This window comes from Patella vulgata, chromosome 1 (assembly GCF_932274485.2).
Source record: "Patella vulgata chromosome 1, xgPatVulg1.2, whole genome shotgun sequence".
Taxonomy (NCBI): domain Eukaryota; kingdom Metazoa; phylum Mollusca; class Gastropoda; family Patellidae; genus Patella; species Patella vulgata.
In genome coordinates this window covers 70,138,850-70,158,031 of record NC_065879.2, presented here as the reverse complement: position 1 = coordinate 70,158,031, position 19,182 = coordinate 70,138,850, and the positions used below count along the sequence as shown (strand labels likewise).

Sequence of the window (19,182 nt, the reverse complement as noted above, 5' to 3'; positions counted from 1 at the left end):
GTATCACATCTTGCAACAATGTGTAAATGTGTCGTGGAATTGTACCGGTCATTTGTGCGTTATTCGTTGCCACTCACAAATATACTTACCATTATAATGAAATAAATATTTAAATATCATACATGAACTCCTCCCTGTTTTCAAACAGGGGACTTGGATGGCCGAATAGTTAGCACGTGCATGCTGTATCATAAGGTCTGTCATTGAGTCAACTGGCGTGGTTACAATTCCCCGGTTGAACGTGACAAGGAGTAGGGTCGCCTGTCGAACCTCGTGGGTTTTCTCTTCAATCTTGGTCCTCCGGTTTCCTCCCACTAATAAAGAGTAAAGCGCCCTACGCGCAAGCTAATTATTGAAATAAAATTGAAACATGTTATTCCCGAAATGGACCTAGTTTGTGTCGAGTGAACGTTAAACACCAAAATTTTCTCTTGCTTGTTTTCAAACAACGTACCTTTTAAAGGGGAATCCCCTATGGTTGTTTCTGGGTCAGTCAATCTATTTTTAGTCCGGAAGTGACGTCATTCAAAAGTAAACCCCAATGCCAGGTGGCGAAGAAGAAAAATATAACGGACCTCATTCACTGAATGCTAAACTAAATTCGGTACAAGTATCGAAGGTAGGCCTATGTATCAGTTGCATAATTATCATGCAACATAACCTAGCTTTGAATTAGATATCTGCTGAAACAAATTGATGAATAATGCAGAGCTGCATTTGCTTGATCGGTTGATTGATGGTTTGACAGATCTTCTCTACGACTCGAGTACGAGTTAAAACAATGAAACTGTCATTGACATTATTATTTGTCAGTAAATTATGTAATTATATGTAGGCCTTTTTATTAGACGTGAATAAGTGCATATTTCACATGCGATGAATGTTATTCATTGATATCAATGGCAAAATAAAACAAAATTCTAATGAAAAAGTGAAACACTGCACTAGCAGCTCTTTATAAATAAAAAGTCAGATTTTGTCCACTAGCTAAAAGAGCAGTATTTCTAAATGTTTGGTAGCACGATTTACCGGGTCTGTAGCCACGGGGGGTTAGCCCCCCCAAAAATCGAATTAGCCCCCCTCAAATATTTTGCCAACAATAATGATTTCTTAGGAGCGTTCTTAGCCGGCCACATCCTCAGCCCCTCCCAAAAATTCTGTAGCTATGGGCCCGCGATTTACCCATATCCATCAGTATAATATAATATATATCGATATTTGCTAATATACAGTTCTTTATGCCAAATTGTTATTTTTAATTTAAAATCATAGCTATAATTTTGTGTCAGAATGTGATTTCCACATAACTTTAGAAGTTGTAACCAAGGGCCATGACTTGTGTAATACACATAATATCACCCACAAATCCACCATTATTTCAATTGATATCATAATCATTTAAAAATGACAGTTTGGCATAGACAGTATATTATCAAATATCAATATTAATAATTATTGACATGTAATATGTGTTAATATAGCCTACATGGTAGATTTGGGTGGAATTGCATGAATCGTGCCACCCCTTTAAAATTAAATGTTATATATTATATCAAATCCAATATTCTTGTCACCAAGATGGTTTAAGAAAGGGGCTGGCATGAAATTAGGTGAAATGAAATGAGGTTTAACACCCTACTATGGGATGAAAATCTATGCCATGATGGACTCTTACAATAATTCTTCCTGGAAGTTTGGGAATCTAGACGAGTAGTCTAACTTGAATGATACATGCCAGTCTTTTGAACAGTGTGAACATGTGTGGTGGATAGACCATAAGTAGTTCAGAGCTAAACTAGACCATAAGATGCCTTGTTTTGGGAGAATAGTTGCCTAAAAGATGCATTATGTAAGATTTAGATAAAAAGCTGACAGTTCTTGCTATGATAGTTAAAAAATTGATAACGAAAATTGATTATCCATTTTTTAATTAAATCATTACCTAGCAATCAGGTTTATATCCGTTGAAAATCAGAAGCATTCGATTATGGGCTTTGCATATGAATAAATATCTAATTAATGATTTATATAACATTTCAAGTCAAACGAATGGTCTGCATTAGGCAGATTTAGCTCTTACATTATACATCTTTAATGAGACTTTAACCATTTATTGTTTATTGGAGATTTGGCAGGTTGTTATAACGTTAATTTTCAACTTGTATAGATTTGACTGTACAGCTAGCTACATCGTGCATGTTTAAATTATTAAATTGTATACAAAATCACAGAAAAATTAGCAGAGCCATCGCGGAGATGTAAATGTTGCAACCATCAATTTACAAGTTGTGCAAAAATTTTTAGTCATTTTTTCCAATAAACTTAACAAACGTTCACACAGAATATATGTGCCTTACTTTAACTTAGTCGGCCATACTGCTTGATTTATTCTAATGTCATGAGATTGTGATATTAATTACATTTATTTGTATGATGAAAGAGATAATGCCACTTTTATCTCCAATCAAATTGTATTTACCATACTTTCCAGGACGTCCACTCTGTTCTCAACAAGAACATCTTATAGTCCCAAAATATAAACTCAAATCATTTGGATACAGATCGTTTATTCATATTGTGTCTGTTCTATGGAATTCATTACCACTGAACATTAAACTGTCATCTAGCCTAGAAACATTCAAAACTAATTTAAAAACTCATCTATTTTTTACGGCCTATTATGGCACCTAGTCTGTGTAGTGGCTTGAGCATGCATACTAGCATGGAACTGTGCGTGATATAAATATACATATTATATTATTTATTATTTTTTTCAGCTCTTACAAAGTAAAATAATTATAACCCATAATCTCAGATAAAATGTACTAAGCTTACAAGAAAAAGAATGGAGTAACAATGACAAGACCAATTAGAAAAGAGGAAGATAAGAAATCACGATGATTGTCTCAACGAATGGGAAAAAGGCTCTCTATTTATCAGTCCTATTTGTTCTTCTGTTTGTTGCCACTAATTTTGTCAATAAGGTGAAACATAAAATATCTTTAAAAAATATCTTCTTCCTCTAGAACATCAAAATAACAGAGAAAAAAACATTTCAAGAATTTCTTCAGATAGCATTTGACATGGGTTGAATACATCTGCATCTCCCCACATTTGCAGGAAGCATTGCCCATGTAACTAAAAATATATGACCATTTGTCTCATATTGTAGAAGTTTTCCTTATGTTTAAGATATATATGCATTTCACAACTGTTATCTTTTTCATTAAACAGATTTATCTCTTCATTAGACAACATCCTGTTCATTAGACAACTGTTAGCTATCTTGTTCTTTAGATATCTGTTACCTTGTTCATCGAACAACTGATATCTTGTTTGTTATATATACGCCTTTGACAGATATTTTAATGAATTTATTGCAGTTTGTATTATCTGTATTAAAGTTTACCTATCCTACCATTTTCCAAGGGTAAGTTTTTTTTTATTATGCTCCCCCCCCCCCCCCACCCAATTATTTTATGACCGAGTACATTAATGATTATCCTAACTATTTTTCAAATCTTTTTCAAAATAAAGCACTTTTGAGGTCACAAATCGTGATTTTAGCTAGTAATTTTTCTTGGTGATTGACAACCTGTAATGTAGAGTTAGTTAGTCAATAGACTATTGGAGCCAAGCATTTACCACCTTTCAATGTATAAAATAAAATTGATCAAAATTTTAGAAATTATTCAACTGTTTCCCTTTTGACTGATTTTAGATGGCAGACTTTAGTTGGTGCTGTGATGATAAAAATTCTCATATCTGCTGGCATAATGGAACCAATTACCCCAACTCTTAACAGGTAATTAAAAGATTTTTGCAAATGTGTTAATATTATATATGGCTATTGAACTTGCCTTTGATATGTTAAATTAAAGTCTTCTACACATTTAGCCAGCCCCATAACAAGGAATTTGCTGAAGTTCACAGTAGAATTTGGTGAATTTCCTATTTGCAGTGGTTTGCATTGGTACTGATAACAGAATCGCAGGTGGGACCCCTGTGGCACAGTGAGTAAGACATTGGCTCGCTAACGTAGAGGTCCCGTGTTCAATCCCGGTGTTGACAGAAAGTTTATAGTGATTTTCTGACGTGATTCCCCTTGGTGCAAGATCGGACGAAAAACTGAGGTCCTGTGTATACATTGGCATATGCCTGTCTTCATTAGCCCACTTTAGTAGCAGAACAATAGGACATTATACCCCATTTTATTTCATTTCACTTCGTATATTGCAGCTATTCTACCATACATAATAGCACTAATAGCACATTATAGAATAGAATTGTCAAGTATCAATGTGTGATTGGATACAGTGTATTGTGGGAAGATATATGCATCCTGATACATAGCTTTAACAATACATCATGGCAATATTATTTTGCATTGAACATACATTATGCAGGAGCTAAATCTGCCTATTGCAGGTCTCTCTTTAGGGCTGAAATTTTATCTTAATTATTAATTAGACATTAATTAACTTATATCCAGACCATAATCAACTCTCAATGTCATCGGTAGCCTGCGATAATTACTGGATAATAATCCGATCTGCTGCTCAGTGCTCATTCATGATTAAATCAAAAAATGTATAACCGAGACTATGTTTTTTATCGTACCGACTTTAGTAATGATGATCAAGGCCAGGCCCAAAATTCAATCGCTTAAATCTCGTTTCAGAGTGGATCAATTTGGATCAATTTGACTGAAATTTTCAGCAAATTCCCTTTACATTGTCTAGTTTTTAACTATTATTAATATAGTGAGAACTGCCAGCTCTTTATCTAATCTCCCATAATGTATCTTTAATTTAGTTACATATGGCTAAAATTGTCTATAACATATGGTGTGGTTATTTTCAGATCTGATGTAGCATTATGGTTACCTGGTATGATGTTGTATGTTATATCTATTTATTCAGGTTCTAAAGCATTAGCTAGTTTGGTAAGTAATAGACGGTATGCAGGAACGTAGCTAAAACCATTGAGATATACTGATCTGCTTGTTTATAGCTACGATTGAGTGTCTTTATTTTCAACTGGCAAACTTAATTTCGTTATTAATGCATGTAGCATCTTAAAATTAAGTTAATTTCGTACTATTATAGTATTAGAACTTATCAAACATACTAAGCCCAATCCAATGAAACAACTTTGGTTTATCAGCAATTATTTTCAATAAAGTAAATCAAGCGTTGTTTTTATTAAAATTGATACAAACATTTGTTATTATGTATATTGGTCCTGCGCAACTCTGATCAAGCTAGTACTTTGATTGGCTGTTGTAAGCGAGACCTCGCCTTCATGAGGTAAAGATGTCAAATTTTAAATGTCGGGGGGGGGGGGGGGGGGGAAGCAATCTATTATCACTTCGACTTAAAAGAGGGGAGTTGTACCCTTGTCAGGTAGGATTATATGCTTAATTGTAGTTGGTTGTGACAAAAATGTTATAAATAACAATAATCAAGCGTTGTTTCAACGAAAAAAATTGTTAATTTTGCTTATTTGAAGCCTGATGTGATTAGCATTGGGGTTTACCAGTTGGATCTATATAGTACCATGAGGTTTCTTATCTAGTAGCCAGTACATGTAAACTGTGTACAGATAGACAGTACAGGTAGTCAGTACATGTAGCCGGTACAGATGGACACTACCGTCAAAAAGACAGTACAGTCAGATAAAGTATAAATAAGGGACATAATACACATAATAGTGTTCATTAGTTTGATTATTATTCTAAAATCCAATTACAGTCAAATTCTAATAAATTTTAACATTTATTTGAGCTCAGTCAGTTTAGTATTAACCAAGAAATAGTTGTGAGTTATATTAGGTTTAATATCCTACAGAATTATTTAAGGGCTGTAAACTGGTTCTGTGACTCAGACAGTTTGAGGTCATTTTGAAAATGAGCTACATAAAGTAGCTAAGTCTCTAACTCAATATCATCCAAAGTCTTCAACATTGAAAACACGAATTATTTGTCAATTTAAATCAACATTGATGTTGTGATCTTACCGGGAAACGATGGGCTTCTGATATCAAATATTTAAGACATAATAAACATTTTATTATTGGTACACGAATCGTGTACCATAATGCGTTTCAGGACCATTTGTAACAAGGGACTGGAAGAAGAAGGCTAGACATATTCCACAAGTCATGTCAAATGGTTACGCCAATCTCTTATCTGGAGAGCATGCACAATAAATACTATCAGTGAAGACTGGAATAACGAGACGCTAGAGATTACCATTCGATTGAGACTTCTGGCGTATTCCGCCGAACATAAGTGATTTGAAATAAGAGTAAACACAGAACAGATTGAATGTAAATCAGTTTATATACATTCATATTACATTATTATGTATTATGTGCGTTGCAATCTATTTGTGTGAATTTCTAAGTCTCAAATATTAGCGATTTAGCTCCTTTAACTCAATGTAAAAAAAACCCCTCTTTTCTCTGCTTTTTTCAAAGAATTGGGGTAGTGAATATTTACATGAGCCGACTGCTAAGGCCACAAGGTTAAAGAAGTGGGAGTATTCAGTAATCCATTAAAATTCATATATGTTCTACAAATCAGAATTATTTATGTATTTGCTTGTTTCAGACAATACCAATATATTTTACACAACAGAATCTGGTTTTAGTCTTTCGTCAGATTGCCACCATGTCAATCAACAAACAGATGACATCATTATTTAATTATGTTATGTTAATGTTAGTTGTTGTGTCTTGTGTTGCTGTCATTAAAACAGATCCAATGGTAAATAGACAAAATTAATTGCTTTAGCCGTTATTACGCCCACTCTATGAACTGGAAATATGTTTTTGTCATCCAGTATTTCATTTTGTCTGTCCACATTGTTTGGGACCTAATTGGATTTTAATTAAAATGCTCCTATTCTGGGCTAATGAAGACGGGCATACGCCATACATTGTGCTATGAGGGAAATTTTGCCCGGGCAGCGGTACTGTCGCCTACTCTTATATCGAATTCCAACTGCCAAGGGATCTTTTACGTGCATTCCAATGTATACACGGGACCTCGGTTTTTCGTATCATCCGAAGGACTAGACAGCTGTCCTTGTCAAGCCCTCCGTCCTGCATCACTGACAAGGGGGAACCACGCCGGAAAATCTGGATGAACTTTCTCGGCCAATGCAGGGATCAAACACTCGACCTCCAGGCTAGCGAGCCAGCGTCTTACCCACTTAGCCACGTGATCCCCCGGATTTTAATTAAACTTGCATGTTTAAATATTATGTCCTAAATGTATAATTAGTATTGACAAAGTTATTCAGCTTCAAAACAAAATAGTAGATTTTTATACAGCCACATTTAAATGTGGCCATATATTGTTGTCGGCCGTCCGGCATCCACAATTGCTTGTGCACACTGTAGAGGCTAAAGTTAATATCCGACTGACTTTAAATGTATACAGTGTTTAAGGTCATGAGACGAAGATGCCTATTGATTTTCAATGATTTCCGATAATTACTGCCAGAGTTATGGCCCTTGATCACTTTGAAAAATCGTGTGGACACTCTAGAGGCTAAAGTTAATATCCAATTGACTTTAAATTTATACACAGTGTTTATGAAGAAGCCTATTGATTTTCAACGCTTTCCAATAATTACTGCCAGAGTTATGGCCCTTGATCACTTTGAAATTACTTGTGGATGCTCTAGAGGCTAAAGTAATCATTCGATTGACTTTAGATTGGTACACAGAGTTTAAGGTCTTATGGCGAAAAAGTTTATTGATTTTGAATGATTTTTGATAACTTGAACAGCTAAATCCATGATATTAAATGTGTTGTATACTAAAGATTAGCATGGGGCAGAACTAGAAGCCAAACAAATTCTAATGATTTTCTGATAATTGCTTATTGAGTTGTTCCTCTTAAATCATTACCGACAAAATCATTACCGGACGATTTAGCTGCTGTGAGCGTATGTTTTGTTGCCTGGCAACCTATCTTATGAACTATATTTAAAGTTGAATTATATAATATTTAGATAAAGAGCTGGCAGTTCTTGCTATAATACAGTGACCCCCCACCCCCCCAAAAAAAACCCACCAGAACCCATAAAATTCTTATTAAATCCTACAAAGGTCCCAGCAAATTTCTTGACTTAAACTTCAGTCTGTGTGTGATCATTCACCAAAGTTTCAGTTATCTTGGTGGTTTTGCATAAAAGTCATGTTCTTTTCCAAAATATGCTCCAAATGGTATCTTACGTTGGAGGCAAACTTGCATATGTCGCGCAAAATTGGCAATTACTCAAACACATTCCTTTTGGGGGTTTCCCTGATTATCTCGAGGATAATGTGTACCAGAACAACCTTCAAACGATTGGTGAAGTCAGCAATCACAGCAAAAATCTGGAGAATCCCAAAGGGGAATGTGTTTGAGTAATTGACAATTTTCCGCAACTTATGCAAATTTGTCTCCAATGCGGCCGAGGCCACATGGAGTATATTTTGGAAAGAACATGACTTTTATGCAAAACCACCAAGATAACTGAAACTTTGGGGAATGATCATAGTTAAATAAATAGACAATAAAAAACAAAAATTTTAGTTAAATTACTTTATTCTGAACAAAGTTATATGAGTGTTTGTTTTAAAATGTTTTGACGTTAACAGTCTTTATGGTCAAGTACAATGTTAAATTATTAGATAGTGTGGATGCTCTAATCCATTTGATATCTCGGCCATCTGTTGGGCTAGAGAGTCGAGTATGGGCTTGTCATTTGAATAAATGAAAATGAAATGAAATGGAGTTTAACGTCTTACTGTTCTGCTCCTAACCTGGGCTAATGAAGACGGGCATACGCCATACAGTGTGCTATGAGGGAAATTTTGCCCGGACAGTGGCACTACGGCCTACTCTTATATCGAATTCCAACTGCCAAGGGATCTTTTACGTGCACGCCAATGATCCCTTAGCAAATGTCTAAGTAATACTTTATATAACATTTGAAACCAGAAAAAAGACCTCCAATAAGCAGATTAAGCTCATGCATTAGCAGAAATGTATTCTAGATATGCAATGACATGTTTTATTCTTCTGCTGTTTCCAATAAACCTTTTAAATTAGTTTACTGAATAGATGACAGTAAGCTCCCAATCATAAATGAGTTAGGTGGTAACAGGTGTTGTAAAAAATTAAACACACACTGCCTATCGCATGACACCTGTCCCCACTTGTATGCCATTTAATCAATATTATCATACATATAACTTTAAATATGATTTGATCTTATAGTTTAATGCTGAGGGCTATTTCTGGGTGTCTATTCATGTTGTATGTAGTGGTAAGTGAAATTATTTTATTTCTTATAGGTAATGGCTAATACCCATCAAATACAACTAAAACCTTCCATGAATGACAGTCCATTATACATCATTCAACATATTTCATGTGCATGGCACATTTGGTCAACATTCATTTTGGAATTAATATTGTTTGTTTTGTTAAAATTGGTTTACTAGCAATTTCTAATGAATTGTCCATTCAGAATTCTTGTAAATGCTTTTACAAATCAGAGTATTTATCCATGTTTTTAATGATATATTTCATACAGGCCTGGCACAAAGTTGAAGATGTGAAGTACTAGTTCTTTAGTGTCAGATATTTTGTCAGGTTCAACTAAAATTATTATGAGATTATTATTACAAGTGTTCGGCCATAAAACATCAAAATTAATTCTATATATATATTTTCAAGAATTTGTTTTTTTTATAGGTTTAATAGAAATTTATACACAATTAATAAATGGCAGATTAAAATTAAAGTAAGTTTGTTTTATTTATGTTGTCCTTATCTTATATCACCTTTCTTCTAATTCATCAGTGTATCATTTCATTACTGACATAAATATCTATTGTCTCTAAAATTTAAAATTGGTACTGCCACTTAAAGCTGGACCAAAGAATAAATTGGTGGTTTCATTGGATTTTATATCTTGATATATTTCCTTGAATGATATTTTATCTATATTTAACATTTCACATGCACAGATAAAGCAATGTTATATCTATATTAATGTAGAAAGAACCCAATGAAATGTAAATTGATAACCAAATCAATTTCTTTGCAACAAAAATTAATGCACAGTGTTTATATTCATAAGACCAAGAAGCATATTGATTAACCATTGTCTGGACACGTCACACGAAAAACCTTGTCGGCAACAAGGGGTAATCTAAGACCTGACATAAATAAGTTTTTGTATGCATAATTTTATTCAAATACGATCTAGAGCTTCATATAAAGACTGAAGAATAATCAGTCATAGTAAAAAAATATTTGAGGTATTAACAGTGATGATATGGATTATAACTTATTTTTGAAACCATCAAAATTTGCAAATAGCTTAATTGTCATTTCCATGTAGAATCATCTTTTGACAGTGTTTGTAGCGTACCTAGATTTGTTCAGATCTAGATTACTAGAATGATCATTGATCAACACAATATCATCAGTAAGAAAGATTTGAAATACAAAACTTGCACTGAGCGCAGAACAGATTAGATACCTGTAACCAGCAAAATGTTTAAAGGAAAGGGGATGGGATGGGGTTCCACAAGACCACTTGTTTCCGATAATGTAACACTTTTAGTTTCTTGTCAAATGGTGAATGTTGCCACTGCCTGACTTCCATTCTATTTGCAGCATTATACCCGACATTTAGTTACTGACGAGTATAAAATTCTCGATAGACAATTATGAACCGGTCCCCGACAAATGTTATGGATATGGCCGTGGGGTCCCGAAATACCCCTTGTATCCGCAAAAGGGTTAATGTCTTAAGATATGGCCCTTGTTTCCCCAAAACATGCCGTAATCGAAGTTTTAAAACTTCAGCAATAAGAGTAACTATAGGGTGAATTTTAAAAAGAATATGATTTATTAAAGCAAAGAATAGTCCACATGATTTTGATCATCAACATATTTTTAATATGATGTTGTAGAATCTGACAGAATAGTCACATCTTGGTAACAATACACAACTCTTTCAAAAACAGCATCAGTACCAAACTACCAAAATATATAATCAGTAATAATATATAGTGTTGTTTATTTTTAGTGTCCATGATAGACTTTATTCTTGTTATATATATAGGTAAGTTTTCAATCTATTGTATTTTCTTCTTATTGGATTGTGCACTAGCCACTAACTGTGGTAGTCCCATGCTGGACTGTAGTCGAATATTCCTTCTTTCTAACATTGGCAGGTCTTGAAACTTAAATTACTTTCATTGGCTTGAAAAAAAGTATTATTGATGATTGTTGTGATAATAAAATGTTTCTTTTTTGCAGTGTCATTATTTTAGCACCTTCAAGTTATTTACTTGGTAAGTTTTATATTCAATTGTTATTGATTTATTTATACGAATCAGGAACTCAGATTTTTTGGACCAGGGGTTTAGCATGTGGTCTATGATTGCAATAATGCAAGAGATAAATTTTGTACTCTTGTCTTCAATTATTTATTGCAAATTTCCCAGAAATTTAAGTTTTACATTTTATCATTATTTCTTTTTAGGGGATGCGTTAGAAGCTCAGAAATTTCCTTATTTATATTTTACAAAGTTTTATATTGGTTGTATTATGAGGTAAGTAACTTCCCATATCAAAGGTACATAATGCTGACATTCAATTTTGATTGGTTATTACTGATACTATAACATCGATGGGCAAAATGTGACTTAAGCTTGAGTTCTAGTGCTTACTGGTCAGTGCTTTTATTTTGGAACAGTTCCACAATGTACTGTATTCTAGCTCATTTTCAGGTTTAAATTACACCAATTTTGTCCCCTCTTGTAACCATTGTAATTTTGTACTTTGGATTTATTGAACATCTTTTTGTAATTTGTAGCGGTGTGTTTGGTATATGTTTGAATTTATGTGCAATAAAACTTCAAGATACCCAGCTTCGAGTTGTAGAGTTATCATCTGTAGTAGCTATTAGTAAGGTATGTATCATCATATGTAGTATCTATAAGTAAGGTATGTATGATCATCTGTAGTAGCTTTTAATTAAGTATGTATCATTTGTAGTAGCTATAAGTAAGATATGTATCATCTGTAGTAGATACATATATAAGAAAGGTATGTATCATCTGTAGTAGATATAAGTAAGGTATTATCATCATATGTAGTATCTATAAGTAAGGTATGTATGATCATCTGTAGTAGCTTTTAGTAAAGTATGTATCATTTGTAGTAGCTATAAGTGAGATATGTATCATTTGTAGTAGAAACATGTATAAGAAAAGTATGAATCATCTGTCGTAGATATAAGTAAAGTATGTATCATCTATAGAAGCTATAAGTAAGGTATGTGTCAGCTATACGTATGTGTCAGCTATAAGTATGTGTCAGCTATACGTAAGATATGTATCATCTGTAGTAGCTATAAGTAAGGTATATATTAGTTGTAGTAGCTTTATGTAAGATGTGTAGCATCTGTAGTAGCTGTAAGTATCATCTGTACTAGCTTTAAGTAAGATAGTATCATATGTAGTAGATATAAGTAAAGTATGTATCATCTGCAGTAGCTATAAGTAAGGTATAAGTAAGGTATGTGTCATCTGTAGTAGATAAAAAATCATCTGTAGTAGCTATAGGTTAGATATGTATCATTTGTAGATATGTGTCATCTGTAGTAGCTGTAAGTAAAGTATTATCATCTGTACTAGCTATAAGTAAGTTATTATGTAGTAACCATATGTAAGATATGTATACTATTCAAAAAAAGTAGGGGATATTTGATTTTGGGGGCATAATACTAAAATATGCAAATGACTACGAAAAAAGTCACTATAGAACCTAACAGAAGAAACATTTCCAGTTACATGTGACGCCCAAACGCACCAATAGCTACCGCATGGGATGCAGGTGATGCTTGGGATCATCATGGGGGTCCAACCCAAGATTTGCACGACTCTGACTTTGAATGTTACAGTCATTGTGGCATTGAATTCCAGGGTGGAAACATCAGTTTAATTGTTTTAGTGACCAGAAAACAAATTTTGATATGCGTCGGCTTACCCAAAATGAAAGGTTACGTGCCCTTGGCATGCTACAGATCGGCACAACACAGGCGGTTGTGGCGCGGACGATGAATGTTTCTCAGTCTGTCATAAGCAGGCTATGGTCCAGATACCGTGATACACAATCTGTACAGGACAGACCACGCTCAGGTCGACCAAGGGCGACAACTCAAGCCCAGGATCGATTTATCCGTACCTTGGCCTTGAGAAATCGTGTCATCACAGCAAATCAGATCAGCGCTCGTCTTCAAACAGACACTGGTGTGAGAGTGAGTGGCCAGACGATTCGGAATCGACTGCATAGGGGTCACCTTCGCGCCCGACGTCCTCGCGTGATCCCTTGTTTGAGAGATCATCACATTCAGGCAAGACGTCGTTGGTGTAGGGATCGTCAACACTGGGATAATCGACGCTGGAGCAATGTGATGTTTTCAGATGAGTCAAGGTTCACTGTTGATTTTTTGGACAGACGTAGGAGGGTGTGGAGTCGTCGAAACGAGCGCTTCCAAGACGTTAACGTCATCAGACATGATCGATTTGGGGGTGGTTCTGTTATGGTGTGGGGAGGCATCACTGTTGCTGGAAGAACGGCTTTACATGTTGTTGCAGGGCGTGTTACAGGCCAGTACTACCGGGACAACATCTTGGCAGTCCATGTTGTGCCGTTCGCACGACGTCATGGCCGCCGTTTCATCTTCCAGGATGACAACGCAAGATGTCACAGGGCCAGGATCGTTACAGGTTACCTCCAACAACAGAACATCACCACATTACCTTGGCCAGCACTGAGTCCCGACCTCTCCCCCATCGAGCATGTCTGGGACATGCTTGGACAGAGGTTACGTCAACGTCAACAACGTCCTGCCAATGTCCAAGAACTTGCTGCTGCGTTGCAACAGGAATGGGACAATCTGGACCAAAATGACCGTAGACGTCTCATTAGGAGTATGCCACGTCGGACCAATGCTTGTTTGGCAAACAGAGGAGGATTTACCCGTTACTGACTTGGTTGTGATGCTGTGGTAACTTTGCTGTTTGACCCCGGGTATCATTTTACCCTTATAATGGTCAGTCTGTGCCTTACTTAGTCTAACGATCATTTGGAATAAATCGATGAATGTGAACTTCATTTCATTTTGTCATTTGTTTCTTCGTCAGTTTCATTAGGTGACTTTAATAACACTTAAAAATCAAATATCCCCTACTTTTTTTGAATAGTATATCTCTGATTGATATGCTTGATTATGATTCTGAAACCTTTCTGAGTAAGTGATAAATCAGTTACTAAATTGTTTTCAGAAAAGTAGTAAAAATGTAAAAAAGAATTTTCATAATATTGTTAAAAAAAATACTTATATATTGTAAAATACTTACATATTTCATGATTAATTTTGATATGTAAAAAATAAGAGAATGAAGTATTTGAAGTAGCAATAATCATGATACTAATAGAACTAATAAAATGTGTCTTTTATTTGATTATATTGTATTTTCAACAGATTGTTGGGTCGTTGTTATCAGTGGCTGTATTTAGAGGTTTAATAACAGGTACACATGGGCTCTGGTAAGTTTTTTATTTATGTATTAAATTTCAAGAGGTCTCTTTAATGAATTTGGTTTTGTTGAGATCTGATTAAAAGGTCAATTAATTTAGGAACCTTTCCATAGTAAACTCCTCTGGTTAAGTATAACAAGCCTAGGATTGAAACCACAACACTTGCCTCATTGACAGATCTTATGAACTATATCACTCACATTAGCCAATTATTAAAATGAATTATTGATTCTTATCCCAAGATCTGTCCACAATACCAGAGTTTTCATGATCTGTTTGACTTAAAAAGGTGAATGGCCCAAATTAGTGTGGTTTTACTTATTGGTTGTTGTGGGTTTAAGCAGGTTTTTTTGTAGTAGTTTATTATGGTTGTAGTCTGAATCAAGGTACATTTAATACAGCCACAGAAAACAGTGATACATGGTTTCAATTGTCTAAAATTGTTAATAACAAATTTCACAGTTTTCTATCTTGTACTTCAATTTTTCTAAAATCTAATCTTAGGAAATAGACCAGGGCTCTAATATCCATCATATCCATCATAATTGTCAGCCATAATTGAATGGTAGTGAAATTTACATGCCACAAAATTAGAAATTTGAAGCATTTAACCATAAATTACATTTAAATTTATGAATTTTTGGGTATAAGTGAAAACATTTTAAACTGGAATGGTTCTAGAAATTGCAAGAGTTGTTTGAAAAATATCTTGCTTTTCTGAAGTAAACACCAAATTTTAAAAAATAGACAAACTGTCTAAAAATTTGATGTGAAAGTCCTGATATTGTTACATTTGTTCATCAGGGGTTTTTTTTCTCTTCTGCAGGTTAACAGTTAATCAGCTCTGTGGTTTAGCAGTATGTGATCCAAACTTTGACCTTACAACACCTACAATTATTAGCCTATCAGATACTCCAAAACTAAAGACTGTTGGTTTAAAACGTGATGCTTTACAGCAAGATATGTTACGTATTGAAATCCGAAGATGAAACGATGTGGTGTTCAAGTAAAACTTTTGGTTTTCGGATATGAATCTCCATATTTTGATAAAAGAGAATAACATTCCATAAGTGTTCAAGATGGCCACTTTGGCAATCATCTCTGTTGGCATTTTCATCAACATCAACATTAAAAATGACTTTTATGTTATTTGGGAGAAATTATTTGTATTTTTCTCTGTGAAGTTTAATTTGAAGTACCTTCTATGTCAGCTTACATATATTGGTGTCAACATCCTTTGTTGTTTCAGAATTTATAATTTATATAGGCATTAACAGGATTACATAACTCAAAAAAGATTCCACCATGACTCGCTAAATTTTATGTGACGATATATCTTATTGCAATATATCAGTTTGTTTTGACAGCTCCAGTTTTGATTAAACCGATTCTATGTTGCTGTCGATTTTAATATAGCATCAGTAAAACGTATCTGAAGCCTTATTACTGAAAACCTGATCTAAAATAGTTTAAGCATGCAGCCTTTCCATTGGCATGAAGCTAACCTCTAAAACAGGATTATGATGCTGGACCAATTGATTTTCTGAAATACTGCCCATGAGAATCTTCTCACTGTTTCCTGTTCAATTACCAGAAATACTGGTAAAATAAACAAATAGTTGTCTCATCATCAGTCACATGACATCATCCACTGATCAAACTCATCTCCTGAGAAAACACTCACTTACTTGCCTACCGTCAACTTCATTTACAATAGCAATACTATTGTTAAGATCATTGTACACTATGTTCATTTGCACAACTTAAGCATACCCTGGTACTTATTTAAAGGGAAATAATGAGAAATCAGCTTTAAGATATCCAGCTTATCCGCTTTTATCCTATTGATTTTCTGTTGATATGGCTGAATATTGAATAATTGGATATTGCATGTACCTTAAGATATAGGGTTCATGCCTCATGGTTAGCATTTTAATGGTTAGAAATAACTCAATCATGTTCAGAATTCACTAAAATACTTTATTGGTTCAAAACACCAATGACTCAAAACCTTAGCAGCATTGTACTTTAAAACTTGTACAAATTAGCAACTTGTAGTGTAATGTCCATATCAGTAATCTGTATTTGAAAAGTGCTGTTTTTCAGTAATTCAATCCTTCTGCATAAATTAATTTGCATATTTTTGTAAAAATATGTATTTTTGGTCGAATAAAGTATTCTAGTGAAATTTGAACATGATTGAGTTATTTTTAGCTTTTTTAGACACTAGGGTTAGTTCTAACCTTAAACGGATATCTGCACAGCACCATGTTGCAAATCAAACTTAAGAACCTTAAACTTAAATCAAACATTTTACGATTCTACTCATGTTAAGTAACCTTACATTGATAAAGTGTCTAATGTTAAATGTATTTAGACATAACTGTTTGTACAAGGAGGTCCTGGGCCTAGTTTCTTGTTATACTTACCAGTTTCATAGAGTTGTATAGTAAACTGTTCAGTTTACTTACATGTATGTAAGTCTTACATGTACTGAAATTGAGAGTACAAGTTTCGGAGAGCTGAAGTATGTTTCATAATGCTCTAGTTACCTACACACAAGTTCAATAGACTTGTATAGTAAAATGTTCAATGTGCTTTATTAAGTAGAATCTTGGTGTCTAAGCCAGTCCCTGATAAATCCTTTACTAATTTTTATTGTATCTTTTTATTGGTGTACTATATGTGTACATGTATATATTATATTTGTTGATGTTAAAAAAAAATAAAGGTCAGTGTAAGCAGTGGTACAAAAATAGTGTTTACTTTTAACCATGTTGATCATAACACTAAGATAAATCAAAAGATTAATTTGCTTTGATTTAAAGTAGCATTATGTAAGATTTGGATAAAGATCTGATCATTCTTGCTATAATAGTTAAAAAATAGATAATAAAAAAATGAATATATTGAAAATTTTAAGATACATTATGAGATATAGATAGAGCTGGCAGTTCTCACTATAATAGTTAACCAGCGGCTGCCAGGCAGTATACGCCCACATTTTCGAGAGATGGATAGAGAACAAGCTAACAAGAAAGTGATTTTTCCTACAATCAAGGGCCATAATTCAGGAAATTACAATTCGATATGCGCATATATCGAAAGGAACTGAACGAACGGCAGCCATTTTGTCTGTCAATTTTGGGCCGATTTTCACGAAATTCGAACTCAGTCGTCCTCAGGGTGTAACGGTGATATAATAATACGTTTTTTTAAATCGGATAAAAATTATGACCTATAGGATGCACAAGCTAAAAACGCAATTTTTCGTACAATCAGGGGCCATAATTCAGGAAGTTACGGTCTGATATGTGTGAATATCGAGAGGAACCAAGATCTTTGGGTTATAAACTTACATTTCAAGTTTCAACAAAATCGGATAAAAATTGTGACCTCTATAGGGTCCACAAGCTAAAAACGTGATTTTTCGTACAAACAGGGGCCATAATCCATGAAGTTTCGATCCGATACATGCCAATATCGAAAGCAGCCAAGATCTTTTGGGGATAAACCTATATTTCAAGTTTCGTCGAAATCGAATAAGAATTGTGACCTGTAGAGAGTCCACAAACAATTGTGGACGGACTGACGGACGGGGGCGACGGCATAATACGTCCACATGAAAATGTGGGCGTCTACAAACTAGATAATGTCAAGGGAATTTGCTGAAAATTTCAGTCAAATTGATCCACTCTGAACCAAGAATTTAGCGATTGAATTTTGGGCCTAGTCTCGATCATCATTACTGAAGTCATAGTCTCGATTATCCATTTCTTGATTTAATCATGAATGAGCGTAGAGCAGCAGATCGGATCCAAATCCAGTAAAAATCACAGACTAGCAATGACATCAAGAGTTGATTATGGTCTGGATAAGTTGATTATGGCCTAAAGAAAGACCTACAATAAGCAGATTTAGCTCCTACATAATGAAGATTTAAGTAAAATTACTTTATTCTGAGCCAAGTTATGAGTGTTGAAAGATGTAGCGTTGATTGTTTATTATCGTACCTAAGGTACTGGAAAAAAAAGGACCAAGTCTCGATTATCCATTTTGTAGTTTAATTTTTAAATCCCATGGGCATTCTAATCCATTTAAATCTCTGCCATCTGATGTTCTAGAGAGTTGATTATGGGCTTGTCATGTTAATAAATGTCTAAATAAAGACCTGCAATAGGCAGAATTAGCTCTTACATAATGCATTTTTAAAGAGGAGATACCAGATTTCACAGAAATGATCGCTAGATCTGTTTAACACTACAGAGATACGTAACTCATTTAAGGATTTTCATTATTCAGTTGTATACAGTTTACTTATATCTTAGCATGGTTATCTAGGCATTGTGGAAATTTAGAACTTATGGCTACCCTTCTGATAGGTATTATTTTGTTCTCAAAGATCAAAGTTGAACATAATGCAAACTGTGTTAATTCTGCTCCCCATCTTATCTTTACTGTAGAAAAGAATCATTCCTATCATCTCTTAGATTTTGCTTAAAGATGTGTTTCCAGGCAACTAAAAAAACATGCCCTTCTTTCATATGGACTGTCAT

At 34.2% G+C, this 19,182-nt stretch overlaps 1 protein-coding gene across 2 annotated transcripts; it reads left to right on the top strand.

The window, feature by feature from the left end:
• The first annotated feature begins 520 nt into the window (after nucleotides 1-520).
• On the top strand, nucleotides 521-17,454 carry LOC126827643 (transmembrane protein 241). Of its 2 annotated transcripts, XM_050557082.2 has the most exons (14): nucleotides 521-619; nucleotides 2,778-2,984; nucleotides 3,384-3,430; nucleotides 3,722-3,805; nucleotides 4,864-4,945; nucleotides 6,614-6,769; nucleotides 9,278-9,326; nucleotides 9,758-9,806; nucleotides 11,103-11,138; nucleotides 11,336-11,370; nucleotides 11,562-11,631; nucleotides 11,895-11,991; nucleotides 14,571-14,635; nucleotides 15,453-17,454. In XM_050557082.2, the coding sequence occupies exons 2-14, from the start codon at nucleotides 2,898-2,900 to the stop codon at nucleotides 15,613-15,615; spliced, it is 1,020 nt and encodes a 339-aa protein (XP_050413039.1). In that variant the 5' UTR covers nucleotides 521-619; nucleotides 2,778-2,897; the 3' UTR covers nucleotides 15,616-17,454. The 2 variants fall into 2 exon arrangements, with proteins under 2 accessions (XP_050413039.1, XP_050413048.1); XM_050557091.1 differs by lacking the exons at nucleotides 11,103-11,138; nucleotides 11,336-11,370; nucleotides 11,562-11,631; ... (1 more) ...; nucleotides 14,571-14,635; nucleotides 15,453-17,454 and having other exon boundaries at nucleotides 9,758-9,810.
• Nucleotides 17,455-19,182: the final 1,728 nt, after the last annotated feature.